The following is a 20,353-nucleotide window of genomic DNA, read 5'->3' as shown; positions in this document are numbered from 1 at the left end:
GGGGGTCTTTGCCTGGTTTGGGGATCAAGGTAATATTGGCCTCATAGAATGAGTTTGGTAGCTTTCCTTCTGTTTCTATTTTTTGAAATAGCTTTAGGAGAATAGGTATTATTTCTTCTTTGAATGTTTGGTAGAATTCCCCAGTTAAACCGTCCGGGCCTGGAGTTTTGTTATTTGGAAGGTTGTTTATCACTGACTCAATCTCTTCATAATTAATTGGCCTGTTTAAGGAATCAATTTCTTCCGGTTTCAGTCTTGTTAGTTTATAGGTTTCCAGGAAGGATTCCATCTCTTCCAGATTGCTTAGTTTATTGGCATATAGCTGTTGATAAAAATTTCTAATAATCCTTCCAATTTCAATGGTGTTCGTCGTGACCTCTCCTTTTTCATTCATAATTTTAATAATCTGGGTCCTTTCTCTTTTCTTTTGGATAAGTCTTGCCAGTGGTCTGTCAATTTTATTGATTCTCTCCAAGAACCAGCTTCTAGTCCTGTTGATCTGCTCTACTGTACTTCTGGTTTCTGCTTGATTGATTTTAGCTCTAATTTTGGTCAACTGCTTCCTCGTGCGTGGATTAGGCCTGTCCCTCTGTTGCTGTTCCAGCTTCTTGAGGTGAGAATATAAAAACTGCATTTTAGATTTTTCTATTCTTTTGAGTGAGGCTTGGATGGCTATGTATTTCCCCCTTAGGACTGCCTTTGCAGTATCCCATAGGTTTTGGACTGTTGTATTTTCATTCTCATTGGTCTCCATAAATTGTTTAATTTGATTTTTGATTTCCTGGTTTATCGAGTCATTCCTGAGCAGGATGGTTCTTAGTCTCCAAGTGTTTGAGTTTCTTCCAAATTTTTCCTTGTGGTTGAGTTCCAATTTCAGAGCGTTGTGGTCTGAGAATATGCAGGGGATAATTTCAATCTTTTGGTATCGGTTGAGACCTGTTTTGTGTCCCAGAACATGGTCTATTCTTGAGAATGTTCCATGGGCATTAGAATAGAATGAGTATTCTTTGGTTCTGGGGTGTAGTGTTCTATATATATCTATGAGGTCCAACTCGTTGAGTATGGCATTCAAAGCCTTTGATTCTTTGCTTAGTTTTTGCCAGGGTGTTCTGTCTATTTCTGATAGTGGAGTGTTGAGGTCCCCTACTATTAATGTATTTTTATTTATATGTCTCTTTATTCTGGTTAAGAGTTGGCTTGTGTATCTTGCTGCTCCCCTGTTGGGGGCATATATATTTATAATTGTCATATCCACTTGTTGAATACTTCCCTTAAGAATAATATAGTGCCCTTCTGCGTCTCTAACTATAGTCTGTAGTTTAAAATCCAATTTATCTGATATGAGAATTGCTACCCCAGCTTTCTTTTGAGGTCCATTTGCGTGAAAGATGGTACTCCATCCCCTTACTCTCAGTCTGAATGCATCTTTGGGTTTGAAATGAGTCTCTTGTAGACAGCAAATGGATGGGTCATTTCTTTTTATCCAATCTGCAACCCTGTGGAGTTTTATGGGATGGTTCAAACCATTTACATTAAGACTGATTACTGAGAGATATGATTTTAATGTTGCCATGTTGCCAGTAAAGTCTTTGTTTGTATTGGCTGTGACTTTCTCTTCTGTATCACTCTTGGGGCCTTTTTACTTTTATAGAACCCCCCGTAATATCTCCTGTAGGGCTGGTTTCGTGGTTACAAAATTGGTTAGTGACTGGCAATTCTGAAATGTCTTTATTTCTCCATCAATTCTGAATGACAGCCTTGCTGGATAAAGGATCCTTGGCTGCATGTTTTTCTCTGAAAGAGCTTTAAATATGCTCCCCCAACCCTTTCTCTCATTCCAGGTCTGTGTAGACAGGTCTGACGTAATTCTGATGCTTTTGCCTTGGTACGTGAGAAATTTCTTTGCCCTGGCCGCTTTCAATACTGTATCCTTGCATCTATTATTTGCGAATTGCACTATGACGTGACGTGGCGTAGGTTTGTCATGGTTGAGCTTGGGAGGGGTCCTCTCTGCCTCTTGGACACGAATGTTTGTTTCCCTTGCTAGATTAGGGAAGTTTTCAGCTACAATTTGTTCAAATATCTCTTCTAGACCTCTGTTTTTCTCCACCCCCTCGGGGATGCCGATGATTCTAACATTGGATCGTTTCATTGAGTCAGTAATCTCCCGTAACCTACATTCGTGGGCGTGGATTTTTTTAAGACCATCTTCTATTTTCATTTTTTCCTCTATTAACCCATCCTCCAATTCACTAACCCGTTCCTCTGCTTCTGCGACCCTGGCCGTCAGAGAGAGGCTTGGTTTTTTGTTTTGTTTTGTTTCATTTTGTTTTTTCTCCATATGGAAACATTAATTATGATGGAATCTTTCTGGCTTAGTATTTGAGGTTGCAGTCTCCTGGAAAAACGTTTTGTCATCAATAAGAAATTTGAGACACTATTTTAGCAATCATTTTGGTGATTCAAAGAATTTCTACTTTTTGATGGCAAAGATTGTGGTGATGATGGTAATATTCGTAATGAGAGGGGCCAATGTTTGATTCCCCATGCCAGAAGATTGTCAGGTAGCAAAGCTATGTCTTTAATATCTGAGCATATAAGGAAATGGGAGTGAGTTTTAAGATCCTGCAGGAGTAATAACAACATGTAAATATAAAATTTTTATGAAATTTCCAGAACATCTGTTTCCAGAATTTTTTTTGCTTTTCTTAGCATGCTTCAATATTTTTTTCAGTTAAATACAAAATAAAATTAAAATACATAGAAATCTTGGGTTCAAGTTGCTATTTTCATAGACTCTTCTGAGATTATTGGGTCTTCTAATTTAAACATTAGGCAAACCGTATCATGTGCTGTGCTGCCTAAACCCAACATCGAAAGTGAGAGCCTGGAAAACAAGTTGCAAATCCTGAAAGCACTTCGATATTTTCAATGTTGTCAGTGTTTGTTTTTCGTATTGTGAGGTTGCTTTTATTGTTGACAATTACGTTTGGAAAAATTCGTATAGATCAACCTGCAGTGAAAGACGTCGCTCTAGTCAGATGACGTATCCCTAGCCCCGCCTCCAGTGATGCTGGGTTATGATGGGGAAGAAAAATACAGATAGAATATGAGGTAAGGGTGGCGCGTAAGTGAGTGGAGCTTGGAAGCATAGGGATGAAGTTTCGTATGTGGCATGAGGGAAGTTCTGGGTTCCAAACGATAATAACCCTCGTGTCAGTGAACAATATTCCAATCCTATTCCACGTTATGGTTTCAACGAGGGGCATGCTGCCCGGAGGGAGGCCTTAAAGGAATTCATTTCTATTGATTTTTTAAGCAACTGTTGGCTTAGTAGCCTTCACTTTATGGTGTGAAATAGGATATTAAAAATCCCTTATTAAAAAAACAAACAAGCAAACAAAAAGACCTGTAACACACCAATGAAGTAGGTATAAATATTAGCCGAGCGGAGCGTTAACAGAGACACTAGGCTAAGAGATTTGAGGAAGAAAGAGTGGCTTAGGAGTTTGTGGTTTGAAACACTGAAGGTGTTTCTTCTATTGTTTTAAAGATGTCACAGCCCTCCTTGTCATTGTCAGTTGACTTCATAAGGAGAAGAGTTTAAGATGGAAAGAACAAACTTCGTCCCTTTACAGGCTTTGGGGGTTTTAGCGATAAATGCTGAGCTATATTTGCATACGAATCACGATCTTGAAAAAACCTGCTTTCTTGACACTTCTTGCTGAATTTTTTTTTTAATTTATTTGTTTTTAATGAATTGCCTCTTTGTTTTTAGAGGCTGCCTGATTAACTTAGTCTATTCTGGAAGCTACCAGAGTGACATTAAAATGTCTTTTGCTTCCTGTTTTGGAAACATTTAGAAATCACTTGCTACTTCGAGTTTTCACGCCTTTTTTTTTTCCTGGTAGGATTTTCTGCATTTTTATTGTTGTAAATGATTTAGCCTATTCTTTAATTTTGAATGGATTACACGATCATCTTTATGTGTCCAGCTGTCTATTGTTGGAAGAGACACGTCTTAAATTGTTCGCTGCTGAATCAGATTGAAATGATTTTGTGTTGCGCCATGTAGGAAAAAAATCTTCAGTTTCTCTCTTGTGGAGGGTTCATCCTTGTGAACGCATTGCTCAGACACAAAATAAACTTCTTTTTTTCACTTTTCAAGAGTGGGTCTGATGTGGGAAACAAAGGCAGAAGAAAAATTAAATTTCCTTACTACCTACAGCCCATTGACAAGTCCTTGAAACAGGCAGAGTGACATTCCTCCAGAAACTCAGCTGCCTCAATGTTTATACTTTGCTTAGAGCAAAAGGCAATCTTAGCCCAGCCTGCAGGATCCTTAAGTCTACTTTAACATGTAAAAATTCCTTTGGAAACCTCCTTTATCTCTATCCCCCACCAAGATACATGTTGGCTATCATGCCCCAAGCATATGACCCACCAATATACATCTGAAGGGTCTCATAACGAAGGTTTCGTTAGACGGTAATAAATGACCTTACCCAACAATAGCTAGCCTGCTCAAGGTCCTGGAAACCTTGCTTCCAAATTCCTTAGAGACTTACACTCTCCCTAACCCCCTCCCAACTTGAAAGTATATAGTGGGCCATTCCACATGACCCTGGTGCAGTTCTTTCTGCCTACGGGTCCTTTCTCGTGCGTGCTTTAATAAAACCACCTTTTGGCACCAAAGACATCTTAAGAATTCTTTCTTGGCCATCTGCTTCGAACCCTAACATCTTTCCTACAGCAAGTCTATTAGATTCTAAGCTAAAATGGATAGAAGTGTGAGTCTGTTTTTTATTCTCTTGGGAACTGATTCCAAATATTTTTTCTAATTCAAATCAATGATTCTTATCTTAGTTATAGTCAGGAGACTAAGAATTTTTTGCCAACTCAAGACCACAGAAAACAGTATACACACACACACACATGCACAAACATATCCATCCCATCTTGCCAACGTTTTCAGGAGATTCATAGAAGTCCTGGGGTCCATCTACACCCCCAGGTTAGTTGGTTTTGGGAAATCTGTAAATTCAAGAAGGAACGATCTCTAAATAGTGAGCCACCTGACACTGCGTCAGCTCCGCCCCCCCCCCAACCCCAACCACCTTATCTCCTAAATTACCACTCTCCACCCACCTGCTCAGGCCAGAACGCTGGAGTCCTCTGGGATCCCCCTCCACTCATTCCCCACACCCCATCAGTAAGTGCTGTTGCTACTGCATTAGAAATATGTCTTGAATTTTCTGTATCTGCACTGTCACCACCATAGCTTGGGCCTAGTTAGAATCTCTCAGCTAGTCTCTGGTAAAGCCATCCCTAGTGGTCTTCAGCTTTTATCCTTGCTTTGATTGAATCCTTTTTTTTTTTTTTCTATGCAGCATTTACAGTGCTCTTTCTTTTTTTTTTTTTTTTTTAAAGATTTTATTTATTTATTTGACAGAGAGACAGCCAGCGAGAGAGGGAACACAAGCAGGGGAGTGGGAGAGGAAGAAGCAGGCTCCCAGCCGAGGAGCCCGATGTGGGGCTCGATCCCATAATGCCGGGATCACGCCCTGAGCCGAAGGCAGACGCTTAACCGCTGTGCCACCCAGGCGCCCCTACAGTGCTCTTTCTAAAAGAGAACTCCGATTCTGTCATAAATCTCTATTACCCACTGCCTGGGAATCTTCAGAGGCTTCCCCATGCACACAGAATCAGTCCAGCCTGACCCCCAGAGCTGTGGAGAGCCAGTGCTCTTTCCTAGCTTTGCAGGTCAACAGGCCGAGCTTACTCCCAGTGTAGCAGTGTTGGCTGGGAAAGTACTTCTTGTGTCATTACATCTTTGCTTTCTTATCTCAACCCTTGTCTCTCTCACAATAGGTGACATTTTTATCTGTTTCCTGCCTTTTCAAACACTCTACCGTGTACGCTTCTGGACTGGAGGGAATGGGGTGCCTATGGCTAGTGTATGCCCTGTCCTCAGTGTTGTACACAATACCTACCAGGTAGGAGGTTCTTTTTTTCTTTAAAGTTTTTCATTTTAATTCTGGTGTTTTAATTCCAGTATAAGAGTATTAACTCTCTTAATTATTCTCTTAATAAATTACATACTTAATGAACAAATGAAAAACATACAACATCCTAAAAAAGTGTTTTGTTTCTACTCTTTCCTCCAAAATCTGGCTTTATGGCCTTCCTTCAGTATTTCGCAGAGAAATTCATTCATTAAACACGGGTACACCTTTCAATATGAAATATTCTCACATCTCTTTTAGATTGCTACCTTAGGACTGAATTTGTTTCTTTATTTTGGTTAGGGGGAGGTTAATTCACATTCCGAGAATGCCCAGTTAACATAATTCAGGCTCTCTGTTTGTGAAGTAAGGAATTTTTCTATCAACATTTGTATCTGTCGCAAAAAAAAAAGATCTCATCATTGTTTTTAAAAGAGCATAGAACAATGTTGTTCTCCGATCTTTCCAAGCTCCAATGAGTTAATGGTCTACAAGTTTCCCATTTAAAATGCAAGCACCGCCTTTGATGTGTGAAGGGAAGGGTATCTCATGTTTAGTTTTTCTGTGCCTTTAGCTGGGTCTCTTTTTGATTAAGAATTCAGAACTAAGCTTTTTTTTTTTTTTAAGTAGTAAGTGCATTTCCCTTAATTATTTTCATGTAAGTAAGTTGAGTCTGGTCTTGTTCAGTGGTCTCAGAAACAATTTCTGAAACATTTTGAAGAATTATGTGAAAGAATTGCTTCCCAGATTAAGCAAGAATGAGCACGCATGTCATTTTCTCTTGCACCAAATACTTCTTGACGGCCTAGTCTGCATTACACTGTGTGGCACCAGGAATGCCATGTGAGCCTGTCTACTAGGGAATATTTCCTGTCTTCTTTTTTTTTTTTTTTTTTTAAGATTTTATTTATTTATTTGACAGAGACAGCCAGCGAGAGAGGGAGCACAAGCAGGGGGAGTGGGAGAGGAAGAAGCAGGCTCTTAGCAGAGGAGCCCGATGTGGGGCTCGATCCCAGAACGCTGGGATCACGCCCTGAGCTGAAGGCAGACGCTTAACGACTTCGCCACCTAGGCGCCCCTATTTCCTGTCTTCTAAGAATGCTTTCCCTGTGGCATATTCCCTTTTATGGAAAATGGAGGCAGAGAAGTCTCCCATTTCCTATTTCTTTTCTCTTGTTAAAGAGTCCCTGCTGTTCCATATTTATATTTTGGTTGCTCTTTGCCTTCCACAGTATCTGAACTGTGATGTGTGGGTGGCTTCACTGGCTTGTCCAACTCTACTAGAGATCGGATGGAAATTGGACTTTCCAGTGGCTCTTGAGTGGCATTAGCAAATCAGAAGTGGAATCCATGTTTTTCAGGACCTAGTGGAGCTTGTGTTGGAAGGACCCTCACTGTATGGGAGTTTGGGTCCCAGTCTATAGAAATAGACACTCCAGATGCTCTGTCCTCATTCACCTGCTGGTAGAATGGAAACGTACATGGTCAAGTGCTACTGAATTACTTACCTTGCCTGTGGTTTTTCTAGCAGATCTCCAATGAATTACAGATCTTTAGCATTACTTCCTGATCTATACTAGAATTAAAAAGCTTTTTGTTGAGTTTTTGAAGTGATTCTCATAGCAGAGTATATATGAAGTTTTTCTTTAAAAATCCTCGTTGGGGATGATTCTTAAATATTTCTTTCAGCTGATAAGTGTACTTTATTCTTCTTCTTTGCAAAACTCTTCCAGCTCTTAACACCTAAGAGCATTTTTATAGCATTCTCATTTTGGGGTGTTCCCGCTCCCGTGTTGGCACATTGTGGACAGATGCTTTTGAGTGACAGTAACTGTTTTTCAACACTCTCCTAACTAGAATCACTTAAATCCCATATTCTTCTATGTATCTCCAGGACGATACCAATGAGACCAGATTTTCATAACTGTTACTCAGAGACATTGCAATACCTAAAAATGACTTCCACATCATTGAGAAAAGGGGGAACGTGAGCCTTGGGGGAAATTTTGCATGGCTTTCTAATCGAAGAATGGGAGACACTTGATTATGCACATGGATAGCCTTCCCTCTGTCATGGTAGCCAAAACTAACAAATCCCTCCATTCGTCCCTCCTGATTCTTATTGCGGCCTCAGAATCCTCTTCAAAATAATGCTCAAAGCAGTGACTACAGGTTAGTTGAGAGTTAGCAAAAGAGATGAAACCTGTTCGACAGACTTGCTCTAGTCACTAAGAACAGGTGATGAACAGAGCCCCCTGCTGACCCATAATGCCAGTCCAGTCTGACTGCGCAACTGATGTTTCTGGTTGCCATGGAGAAGGAAAGAGAGCTTTGGGGTCTCACACTGCGGTTCAGAGCTCTATTCCATAAGCAACATATATCACTTCTGCTCACAATTCCTTGGCCAGAATTCATCTTCAGCTTCATCTAACCACGAGAATCCAGGAAGTAGAATCCTACCTTGTGCCTGGCTATGGCAGGAACCTGAGAGAGTTGGTGAACAGTACTAATGACCTTCATATCCCATTCGATGTATTTTAAAGCTCAACTTCTCAGTGTATTTCACGTAGCGGAATATCCTCTTGCTTTGCCCATATGAATTAACAGGATATTTTTCTTTTTGTTTAAAAAACATCTTTTGCAGGCTCCTCTGTGTTGAGGTAAATGATGCTCAAGATTCCCGAAGAACATGCCCCAGAACATTTGTCCTGTGCGGCGTTGTGCAAAGTAATAATAAAAATAAAATAATAATAATAATAATACCTTTATTGTCAAGCAAACAAGAAATGCTGCATAGCATCTCTGCTTTTTGAGAAGTCAGAATGCACGTTAGCATATAAAATATCCTGATGAGTACTGCCCTTAAAGAAAACTGTTTTACTTCATTTCATCCAGTACTTTTTAATCCTCCGTGACCACACGTTTTTTTCCTCCTGTGTCATGTGTGGTAACATCTCATGAAATGAGCGTTCTGGTGAACCACTGTAGTAAACTCCGCAGTAGGCACATGGAGGCTTCCGTGACCTTGGCGGCATTGAAATAGCATAGATGACTTTACCACGTGGCCTTAGCCAAGATTTTCACTTTATAATTGTGTGATCTTGGGTATGTGGTTTCACTTTGTTGGCCGGAACTTCTGCATGTGGAAAAATAGGGGTGTTGTTATCTCCTCAAAGGGTCACTGATTGTCACCAGAACATAGTAGGCAGCAAACAAGTGTTATATATTCTTTCCTTCCCCTTCTGATATTATGCACTTTTCCTCACATATTTAATTTAATGCAAGTAAGCTTTTCCCATTCTGATTCTCTTAGGTTAATCAATAGAAGATTCCTTTGCCTTCAAAAATACACAGAATAATGGGTGAAATTTAAACCAAAGAATCTGTACCAAAGTGCTTTCAGGCTTCAGGCTCCTCTTTGATTTTCCTTTCTTTGAAGGCCACATGTTCACTTCTCCCTATGAATGTGATTCTCACCTCTGAGCGTCCAGATCGGTGTGGGCGTTTGGGGGATGGCTCAGCGCAGATCTGCCTTCCCTTCCCCCAGATGACTGAGGACTCACTGTCACTGTATGTTTCCAGGACAAAACATGAGCATTCTCATGGATACTCAAGAGATGCTTGCCCTGAGATCCAGGGACGAGCAGAGTACTATCATTATCTTAATCACACTGTCCTGGAGATTATTATATTCTGGAAATCTAATTTGCTCAAAATTATATTTACACCACTTATGCTTATGGTTGATGACTATCCCATGATGTCGTCTCTGAGTTACGACAGTGGGTATGTTAATATCCAGTGAAGAAAGATATGGCCCACATGGACAAGTTGCTTCTTCAGAATTGCATTGCTTAATTTGGGGGGTAATATTTCCGCCTTTCTGATAAGAAAATTCACAGAAGTGCTTACACTGTGAATAGTAGATTACTTTTTGAGATGCCACCTAATTTGATTCAAAGCTCTGTAACTGTGCTATTTAAATCAAATAAACTGAATCGCCTCTTAAAAAATACCTCACAGTCCTGTTGTTTTTGAAGTGACATTATGAATTATCTTAAACACTTGCAAGGGCTAGGGTTATTTGTTAGAGCAAATAACTTATTACACAGGGTCTCCGGAAGTCTGCAGTACGAACTGGAAAGTTCCTTGCTTGTCATTGAACTACATACTAGTCTGCAATAGAGATGAATACTCACTCTACTTTTTTATTAGTTCCAAAGAATGACTAATTCTTCATAATATTATTTGATACTGACTTCGTCCATATTCATATATGCACATGCTAATCAGCCTCATCAGAATCAATGATATTTTGATGGTTTGATTTATTTTAGTGACTTTTATATTCTGAATCCCTAGACTAGATCAGATATAGAAAAATAAATGGGAGCAAGTCTGAACAACTCTGAGAATAATATTCTGCTGTCTTCTTTAATTAATCATCTGACTCAGTACATTTCCATTTCTCTGTCACGACTCTATATTTAAATATTTCATATTTGTCATGGAAATGTACATGAAATTATTTTTTAGATCATCAATTATTATCCATGATGAGCAAATTTTAAACTTATCCAATTTATTTTGAATAAAAATGTAACAACGTAATGAACATTTGATGTCGTTGGGCAGATTCTCGCTTTTGCAGCATTTCACTTTGTTCTTGACTCCACCAGGGTCTTTACAGATGTTTGTGTGGTTCTTGAGGCAGGGGAGGAGGCCACAGAAATGACCCCTGCATCTCTTGTTACGTGCCCACTCTGATTGGTGACGGCTGCTTCGAGGGCAGGATTGAGAAGGAATCCGAGTCTCTGTGGTTCAAGGAGAGAGTTATGGAGCTGATTATCGATGTCTGCCAGAGGTTAACACTGGAACATGGTGGCAGAGGTGCAGTGTTTTGTCATCTTGTGTGTAATGGAAGGAGCTTTGGTGTGGGGAAGCCTGATAGCTGAGTTTCAGTTCCGGGTGTGCACCTGTGTGACTTTGAGCAAATCAGTTAAACACTGTGTTCCCCCTCTTTTTCCCCCATCCAACAAGGAAGATATTGATGTAATGATAATTGAAGGATGATGTTTAAGGCCCATCCCAGCTCCAAAAATGCCATGCCTGCATGTATTCAGCAGGTGTCTAAGCTATCTTGGGCACCTGGCCATTTTTATAAGATCCCCAGGACTTCTTTTCACAGTTACTACCTGTGGTCGATTATTATGGTGATGACCCCCAATGCAATAGGACTTCCCCTGCCCATACCTCTTTTCAGTGAGGTCTTTGCACTCCTCCTGTCAGGAGATGGAATTTATTTCTCCACCTTCAGCCTGGGCTGGCCTGTCATTTCCTTTGACCAACAGAATGTGGGAGAACTTAAGCCTTCAGAGGCGTTCAGAGTTTCTGCCTCTGTATTGGGATGAAAAGGCACATGGAGTGAGGGGCCCAGGGGACCCAGCTGAGCCCAGCCCCAAGCCTACCTGCCAACTAAAAGCAGTTGCCTGAGTGAGACCAGCACAAAAACCACCCACAGAATCAGGACTAGAAAACAAAGTAGTGTTATGTTAAGCCACTGTGTTTGTGTTTGTTGTCATAGTGCAGTAGTAGACAGCTGATAGAGAAGTTGGAAGTCAGTCAGTAGGTCCCCTGTGGCTGGAAGGTTCTAACAGTTGGTACTGGCTATCAGCTGTGGTACCTTAGTTCTCCTCCATGTGGTTCTTGTTCCCCAGTACACCACCTGGGCTTTTCACAGCATTTTGGTCTCAGTGTTCCAAGAGGACAAAAAAACAGAAGTTGTCAAGTCTGTTCAGGGCTGACCCTGGGAAGTCACACAGAGAAGCTTCTACCACATTTCACTGATCAAAGCAAGTCACAAGGCCAGCCCAAATTCAAGGGGAGAGGAAACAGACTTCCACTTTTGATGAGAAGAGAAGCAAAGTCACTTTGCAAAGGGGCAGGTGGGATGGGAGGGACTTTTGTGGTAATATTTGGCAATCTGCCATACCAACTTCAGGTGCTTGACTAGCGCAGGATTCTGTTTGATTTCTTTCTTTCATTGTGTGTACTCTGGGTTAGCTGTGTGCCACCCAGAGCTCAGCACAGGGCCTGGTATGTTGTGTCATCATTCTGCAGTGTGGCAAAACACCTCAAGTGTTTACATTCCAAGGGACAGAGGCAGGCACTTCTGGGCTGCTAGTGCATGAAGAAGAAGAGGGAAAGGAAAGGCATTACCAAGTTTCTGGGCCTTGGTCATAAAAATAATGATGTGACAGAGTCAGCAACTCCCAGTCACTGTCCAACAGGCCACAGGATTTTTCAGTTGTCTGTCAGCCTAACCATCGATTTTGACTGTTGTAGCTAAGCTTTCTCCAGAGTCTGTCAGCTCAGGGGAGCCAAAGGTACCTTGAAGCAAGCCAACCTCAAAAATGGAAAAGGGCCAGGTACCATTTGTGGTGAGCGTATCATAAATATAAACTTGTGGAATCGCTATGTTGTGCACCTGAAACTAATGTGATATGTATCAACTATACTTCAGTTAAAATGAATGAATGAAGGAAGGACAAGAGGGCGAGAAAGAGGAAGGGAGGGAGGGAAGGGCCAAAATTCAGACTCCACATGCCTCCATACTTCCTCCTGCTGAACTGCCTGGTGCAAGGAGGTTCTCTCATTCTTGATGTCCTTACTCACAGTTCTCTGTTAGAATGAGGGCATACTTACTATTTCTCTTGCCCAGCACTGAGGCTTCCTCCCATGATGGGGTTGGGTGTTTCCTCTGCTTTCTTCATTCAAGGCTAGGTGTCTCTCAGCCTTTAGCAGTTTTGCACAGTGTCTTTGTGTTTCATGAAACCCATGGCTTTCTTCCGCGAACAGACTCTGAGAATTCAGGGCACACTTTTTTTTTTAATGTAAGATTTTATTTATTTATTTGAGAGAGAGAGAGAATGAGAGAGAGCATGAGTTGGGAGAGAGGCAGATGGAGAAGAAGAGCCAGACTACCCACTGAACAGGGAGCCCGATGTGGGGCTCGATTCCAGGACCCTGGGATCATGACCTGAGCTGAAGTCACACACTTAACCGACTGATCCACCCAGGGCACACTTGTAATAAGAGGGTAGGCAGAGACTGAGTCATAAAAGTACAAAAAATGCAACATCCCAGCACCGTGGTTAATAACATGGACCCTGGAATCACACAGGCTTGGGTAGAATTCTAGTTTTAGTCTCACGTTGAGTGTGCTATCTTGCACAAGTGTCTCGTTTTCTATAAGCTATAATTTCCTCATCTGCAAAATAGGAATTATAACAGTACTTTATGGTTTGTTGGAAAGATTAAGTAAATGAAAGTACATATATAAATGAAACAGTGATTGTGGCCAAAGAAGGAATGTCTGACAACTTTCTTTAAAGCTAACCATAAGTTGCTAGGCCATTTTCAAGGACAGATCTTGGTCCAAATTTGGAGAAATCGTTTCTGATTTTAGAAAATTGAAATGCAAGACCATACTGAAAAGTTTATCTCACACCCCTAGGCAAAGTTAGATTCTGCCTCCTCTGTGCTCCCACAACATTCTGTACTGATTTCTATCAATAGTCTTCATCTCTCTGTGTTGTGATGATCTGTTTATACTGCATGACAGTTTGGGACATCAGAGTGTGAGCCCTTCAAGGTCAGTTGCTCTGCTGTATTCACCTTGGCACCCTAAATGCTAGTGCAAACCCTGGACTGAGAGGCGGCTCTAGCAATGGGATGGATGGATGAGCGGGTTGCCAGCAGAACCACTGGTTGAATTACTCCCCCATTTGTAAAATTCACGCGAAATCTCATTTGCACTAGGAAGTCATCTTTGATTTTCTTCTGCTGTGAGGAGTCTCTTTGTGGACCACAGGAACTAAACTCTAACTATTCCCTTCTCTTCTTTTTAAAAAAACGTTACTACTAAATGGACCTCTCTACTTTAGCTTAGAGAGAGAGACCAGACCCCATTTGATACTCTCTTTCACAGGTTCTTACCCATGATGAGTCCTGGATAAACATATATTAAATTCAATTATGTAGATTAACTTCTTTGAGGGTTATCATGCATGTTGGCTAAAAAGTCTCTTCAGGGATATTAATCCCAGGCAAAGAGGACTCAACGAAAGTGTGTTGTAATAATATAGGATTTGCCCATTAACAATGCCTAAGAATCTCTAAATTATACTGCATCTGTGATAGTACCTTAAAACTACTGGCATATAAACAGTTGCAGTAGAATTACAAGAGCTGTCTGCTGTTCTTCAAAATTAATTTGCTTTGCCTGAGTTGTTTGTCTATGAGAATCATGTAGCTAATGATACCCACCATCTTTAAACAATATGGTGTTTTCTTCCAAGGCTTATGCACTGATTTTGAGAAAACACTTTTATTTTCAGTTGAATTTGTGAATAACATACTGTTCTGGTGCTCTCATGGGTTTGTGGATCATATGCTTTGTTCTTCCAATTAAAGATGGCAGAAACTCCTTTAGTTGCGTTGGAGAGCAACACTCATGATTTATCTATATGATATCACCAGAACACATTTTCTGATTGTGATTGGTCTTTAAAAACGTCAAAAGTGCTACACAAGTTCATGAAATTTCTCTAACATTCTCAGGTATCTTCCTTAGAATGTGACAATTTTTAAGATACCATCACGTTTGTCCAATATGCTATTTAAATAACACTATAGTCTCCAACTCAGGAAAAGAATGGAACCCCCAAAGAGTTCTAACTTCCTTTAGTTACCTCTTGCTAATGTGATTCCTCTCAACCAGGGGTTGACCTTATTAGGTCCATGGGCCAAATCTGGCTTGCCCCTTCTTTTTGTAAATAAAGGTTTACTGGGACATAGGCACACCTACTATGGTTTGTCTTGTCTATAGCTGCTTAGGCATACAGCCCACTGAACTTTAATTTTTACCATCTGGCCTATTGCAGAAAATGTTTGCTGACCTGCTTTAAATCCTTTATGAACCTGGTTTTATTTTCGGAAACCACGGAGTACTTGATCAAACTTGGTCACCAGTGGTTGCCCTGGAACCCTTGCCTTACTAAGGTGTCCCAGGTTCTGTTGCATTGGGTGCTTCCCTCTGCCTCCGTATCATCTAACCTCCATCTGTACCTCCCACAATACTGCAGTTACTTGTTTTGGTTCTGTCTCCTGGACCGGAAGGACAGGAGCAACTTCCTGTTCTCCGCTTCAATTCCCAGAGCCTGGCTCACCTCCACACTTCCCTGGTACTCACTGTTCATACAATTCTTAGTCAAAGTATAAAGCAGCATTTTTTTGGGTATAGTTTATCTGAGACTCTGAATAATCTAGAAACCACTTCTTTATATAGTTTTTTAAAAAATTATTACATAAAAAGGATTTTTCACAAGGATTTTACCCTCATCATATTTCCTTTGTGCTCGTATGAAAATTAATTTATGTTAAAAACAAGTGTTTGTTTTTCCAGCTCACATCCAACATTGGTTCTGATTATGCTAAATATTAAGAATACATCTCTTTGAATTAAAAAAATCTCACAGACCATCCCAATCTTGTGTAGATGGTTGAAAATAAATGGACGTTGTCTCCATTTTGTCAGGGTCTTCATACTCCGAGGTAGCTGCTGAGAAGGTCTGGTTCATACGTATTTTCTCATTGCAGCAATGCTTATTAAGTCAGGTGTTCTGGGCAGGGGTGAACCAGCGGTAAACAGGACAGTCTTTACTCTTGTGGAGCTGACATTCTCATTCAGGCAGGTAGTAGCCAACCAAGAAGACTGCCAGCTGGTGGCAAGGCCTCCCGCAGGATGACAATCGGGTGATAGAGAGTAACTGGGTAGCAGTTTCAGCTGGTGCTGCTGGAATGCTCCTTGGAGGGAGTAGCATTGGAATTAGAATCGGAATGATAAGAAAGAAGCAGCCATGTGAAGATCAAGGAGAATTGAATTGTAGGCAGAACAAACAGCTGGGACGAAGGCCCCCAATCTGGGGAGGAGTTTAACGTGTTAGACGAACAGAAGGAAGGCGAGTGTGACAGATGTATAGTGCGTAGCGGAGCGGGAGGGGGGAAGAGGAGTTTCAGGAAGTAGGTCAGCAGCAGTGGGGACGTCGCCTGTGTTGAGGTTAGGGCATAGGTTCTTTTCTGCTCTGGTTTCAGAGGAACTGAGGGATGGTGGTTGGTCCTGACTTCCTGATGCCATTGAGTACCTAGAATGGCCTGGGGAGACTAGTGAGTCTGCTGTTGGTCAGGTCAGGGACTCACACAGGAGCCAGGAGCTCCAGAGCCCCACCCACCCTGTGTCAATCCAGACCCACCTACCTCCCTATGAAGCCCACCTGTGTGTCCACTGCCAGGTCAAGATGCCTGTTTGTCCATCCGCTGGGTCCCAACAGAACAAAGACAACGATTACCTGCGTGAACACCTGCCCAAGTAAACACCTTTGAAAGTTAACACCATCTCATCTTATTCACATGGAAACATTGTTTGCTGCAGGGAGATAAGATGTTTTCTTAATAAAGGGTTAGATTTCAGGGGATATATATGTCAGGGCAACGTGGCCTAGATGGGCTGGGAAAAACATTCACCCAAATGAGAATGTGTTTAGCCTCTCCAACTGTTTCGTGACATGTTGTTATTAGTATTATTAACATTCAATTAAAATAATAAATGTATGTGACCCTGCGGCTGAGTGTCCACAGGATGAAACAGCTGACAGATTGAGCCATTTTGATTCACTTCCACAAAAGTTTTGATTTATTAAACATTGGGTCATGCCAATCCTTAGCATCAGACAAGGACAATGAACAGATAATCAAATATTTTTTATGGCATTGGGGCAAAAAAAAAAAAAAAAAGTTTCAGATGTCACTGATATTACTAAAGTTATATCAGATACAAAGAATTTCTGATTCGTCCCAACAGTTTTTACAGTAAGCCGTTGTTTAAATAAAATGTCCTTCCTTCCCCACCTGGTCCCCGTGTTTAGACATAGCTCACCACGGCAATTATGGGTATTGTTGGAAGCTTGCAAAGTTGTCATCTTGCTGTGGTTTGGTGAAGTCAGGGCCTAAAGGAGGGTGTAGGGAGGAGGAAGGAGAAGGAGGTGCTGGGAGGAGGATGATGGGAAAAGGTCTCTTTTAACAAAGAAAAGGCAACTCAGTGGGAGTGGAGGCTGGCAATCTGCTAAAAGGAAATGAAAGGAAATTCTTCATTTCTAAACGGTTCATTGACCCATGATAATAAAGCAGCCCTGCCAAAGAAGGATAATTATCTTTTTAAGTATCTGATGCCCTGTGGGTGAAGACTTCCCTTCTCCTCTCTTGAAAAATGAACTGAGATTAAACAAATGCTCCTTTTCCTAGTTTACCGTTGACATGAATTTCCTGATTATGAGCAAAATTAATCAGTTTTTCCTTTCTCCCCCTCCCTCTTCTCTTATGGAAATCAGGCCCACCCAGCTGAGCTCAGTGCATTTCCCTTTGGGCTCTGAGTCCTACCGGTATGATGGCTACAATGCTTGATATTCTGGTGAGACTAGCAATCATAGCATTGGGGTTTCATTATGCCCCTTGGCTGCTTAGCTTCAGGCAAAGCATGCTCTTATAAAACAACAAGAAAAAGGAAAAAAGAAAGAAACAGAAAAGAGCATTAGGACATTTTTTTTTTTCTCCTGCTGGTACCTGTAGACTAAACAAAAATGACTATATCTGTGTGTGTGTGTGTGTGTGTGTGTGTGTGTGTGTGCCTGATTGTGTACATGTAGCCACTCGTATATGAGGAGTTCAAATACAAAGACAACTGAAATGTTATTGATGGTGTAACATTGAATATTCATTTGCCACCAACAAGTGATCAAACTCACTTTCTTTTTCTCTAGATCATGTTTCTTCAGGCCAATAGCATAAATATGTTGACCTGTCTGACTTAAAGGATGCGTTAAGATAGTTTTGTTTACCTGAGTAAAACAACAACAACAACAAAAAACAAAACAACCCTTTTTTCTTAAGTTAATGATTTACCTTCAACTGGCTTCCTGAATTCTTAATAATCAATTTGAGGAACACTTGTCATAAATTGCTTAACCACATGGCACATCTCTTATCAGATATGAAGTGCACTGTACATTTTCAGAATGTCGACACTCCTTTTAAACATAAATAAAACAACTCCTGTGGTATTTTCATTACCTTTTCCTCCAAAGAGATATTGAAATTAAAATTTTAATCATGGATATTCTGCTTGCTTTTCCAACTCAGTGCCTTTAGCTGCTTGAGAGGACAGAGCTTTCGAATTGGGGTCAGGAGAAAATGGTCCAGAATAGATTTAGCCTCTTGGCATAATTATTTCAGCCAGCACTTGAGTCTCTCTGAGCATTAATGTCCCTTTCTGTTAAAAGAATTTCTTCAGTGTACCATCACTTCACCTTCAAAGTATAATTAACCATGTTTATAAGCTCTTTTTGAACTTCTTGGGGTTTGGTGGTTGGTAAATATTTGTTCTTTTATTCCTCAGTCTTTGCGAGTTCAGGCCCTGGGCCAAGGGGATTCAGTACTGTGGGTATAAACTTCTTGGTAAAAATACTAGCGAAGCAACAGCATGTGCCTTAACAGAAATCACCACAGATGTCCTCGTGTGTCCCCTTCGGCCAGTGGAGCGCTTCCGAGACCTGCGTCCCGATGAAGTGGCGGATTTGTTTCAGGCCACCCAGAGAGTCGGGATGGTGGTGGAGAAGCATTTCCAGGGGACTTCTCTCACCTTTTCCATGCAGGTGAGTGTGTAGATAGCTCAGAAGTTAGTTTTCTTCCTTTTCACACCCTGGCATTGGGTTCTCGCTCTATTAAGCTGCCATCTCACTGGGAAGGCAGCCGTGGTGGTTCATGTCTTATATAAGCACCGACAAAGGCGTAACGAATCCAGGACCGCCCTCCTATCCTTGGCCTCGGTGGACTGTGGGAAGTCAGCTGAGACACTGTCTGCAGCATTGCTGACAAAGCTGGTGGGAATAATAGACAAGTGATTTCATGGGCATTCAGACATTCCAGATCTTCTCCTGGAACTGGGGCCAGACAGGTCATTTTTAGTGTGTGTTAATATGTCTTGAGAACCGCATGGGTTTAGCCCTCTCTACCTCAGGATAGTAGAGACATGCAAGTTAGATGGGGCCTTGCCCTCAGGGGATCCCTTTTCTCTTTAACTCAAGCCCCAGTGATTGATTATGGATTGGTATGAAGCTGGATTGATCAACTATTCTGTGTGACCTGCTTCCCAGGAAGAGAATGCAACCCCCCCACCTCCATCACTGGAGATCTTTAGACAGAGGTTGAGCCAGGTGTAGAAGGAGGAGGTCTGTGGTGAGTCATCGGCTGTGGGAACTGAGTAAATCAATATAACATATCCTATGCCCCTCAGATCCCCTTTGGGAAGAGTTGAGGAGGTATCAATACCTAATTAAAGTCCTTAGTGGCCTTGAAATTGGATGACTCTGCAAGGACCCCTTGGAAAGAATTGGCTTCTTCCATCATGTGATACCTTGCCCTCGGTGCTTTAGTTATGCAGAATATTTAACATCTTCCTTTTACCCTCCTCATCTCCCCATCCTCCTCCTACCCTCTTCATCTCTCCACCGTAGACCTACAAAGAGAGCAGATACAGAAGGCCACTATTTTCAGGTTATGAAAGGGTCGGACTAAAACTGCCCTTAAACGCTTCTTAAAAATTTTTTTGCTGCCACGTCTATGTTGAGAGTAAACTTCCCTTTAAAATTGTGTGTGTGTGTGTGTGTGTGTGTGTGTGTGTTGTATGTCAAGCCATTTGAGTCACCTTCAGGTAATTAATCTTAGGGTGGGTTTACCAAGCTTATGCTACAAATCACGTTTCCAAAGAGACCAAATGAAGGCAAGTGGCTGAAGACATCTGTCAGTGTTAAATGAAATGCTAGAGGAAATTCACATTCCCAGGAAATGGCCAGCGCTAGTTATCTAACGTAACTTACTAGAAAGTGAATCCCATAAACATAGGAACTGACTTGTGCATAGCACTTGGAGTACTCTCACATTTGCCATGTTTTCAAACCTTTTAAAGCTTTAAACCACTCTAGGATATTTATTCCACAATCATGTGACCCTCCCTCCCCATGGATACATATGTAGATAAAGGAAACCAGAGTTTTACAAAACAGCATTTACCCTTTCAGTGCGCTCTAATCATTTTTGTTGTATTATCTGATTTGTTTTTAGTGCTGATCACAACCCATTAAGCTGACTTCATGACCCACTAATGGGCTGTGACTTCAAGTTTGAAAACCACGGATACACAGTTCTACTTAATGTTGGCCACAGCAGGGCAAACA

General features: G+C 41.3%; 1 protein-coding gene across 8 annotated transcripts in view; it reads left to right on the top strand.

Annotated features, from left to right (window-relative positions):
• Nucleotides 1-20,353, top strand: part of FHIT (fragile histidine triad diadenosine triphosphatase) — a 1,391,990-nt gene that overhangs the window by 1,120,623 nt on the left and 251,014 nt on the right. For all 8 annotated transcript variants that reach the window (XM_026500340.3, XM_026500338.4, XM_057311857.1 and 5 more), the window contains one exon: nt 18,627-18,772. In XM_026500340.3, coding sequence (XP_026356125.1) covers nt 18,627-18,772 — 146 coding nt within the window. The remainder of the gene's footprint in view (nt 1-18,626; nt 18,773-20,353) is intronic.

This window comes from Ursus arctos, unplaced genomic scaffold (assembly GCF_023065955.2).
Source record: "Ursus arctos isolate Adak ecotype North America unplaced genomic scaffold, UrsArc2.0 scaffold_14, whole genome shotgun sequence".
Classification (NCBI taxonomy): Eukaryota; Metazoa; Chordata; class Mammalia; order Carnivora; family Ursidae; genus Ursus; species Ursus arctos.
The sequence above is the reverse complement of the archived record's forward strand: the minus strand, read 5'-3'. Positions and strand labels throughout refer to the sequence as shown.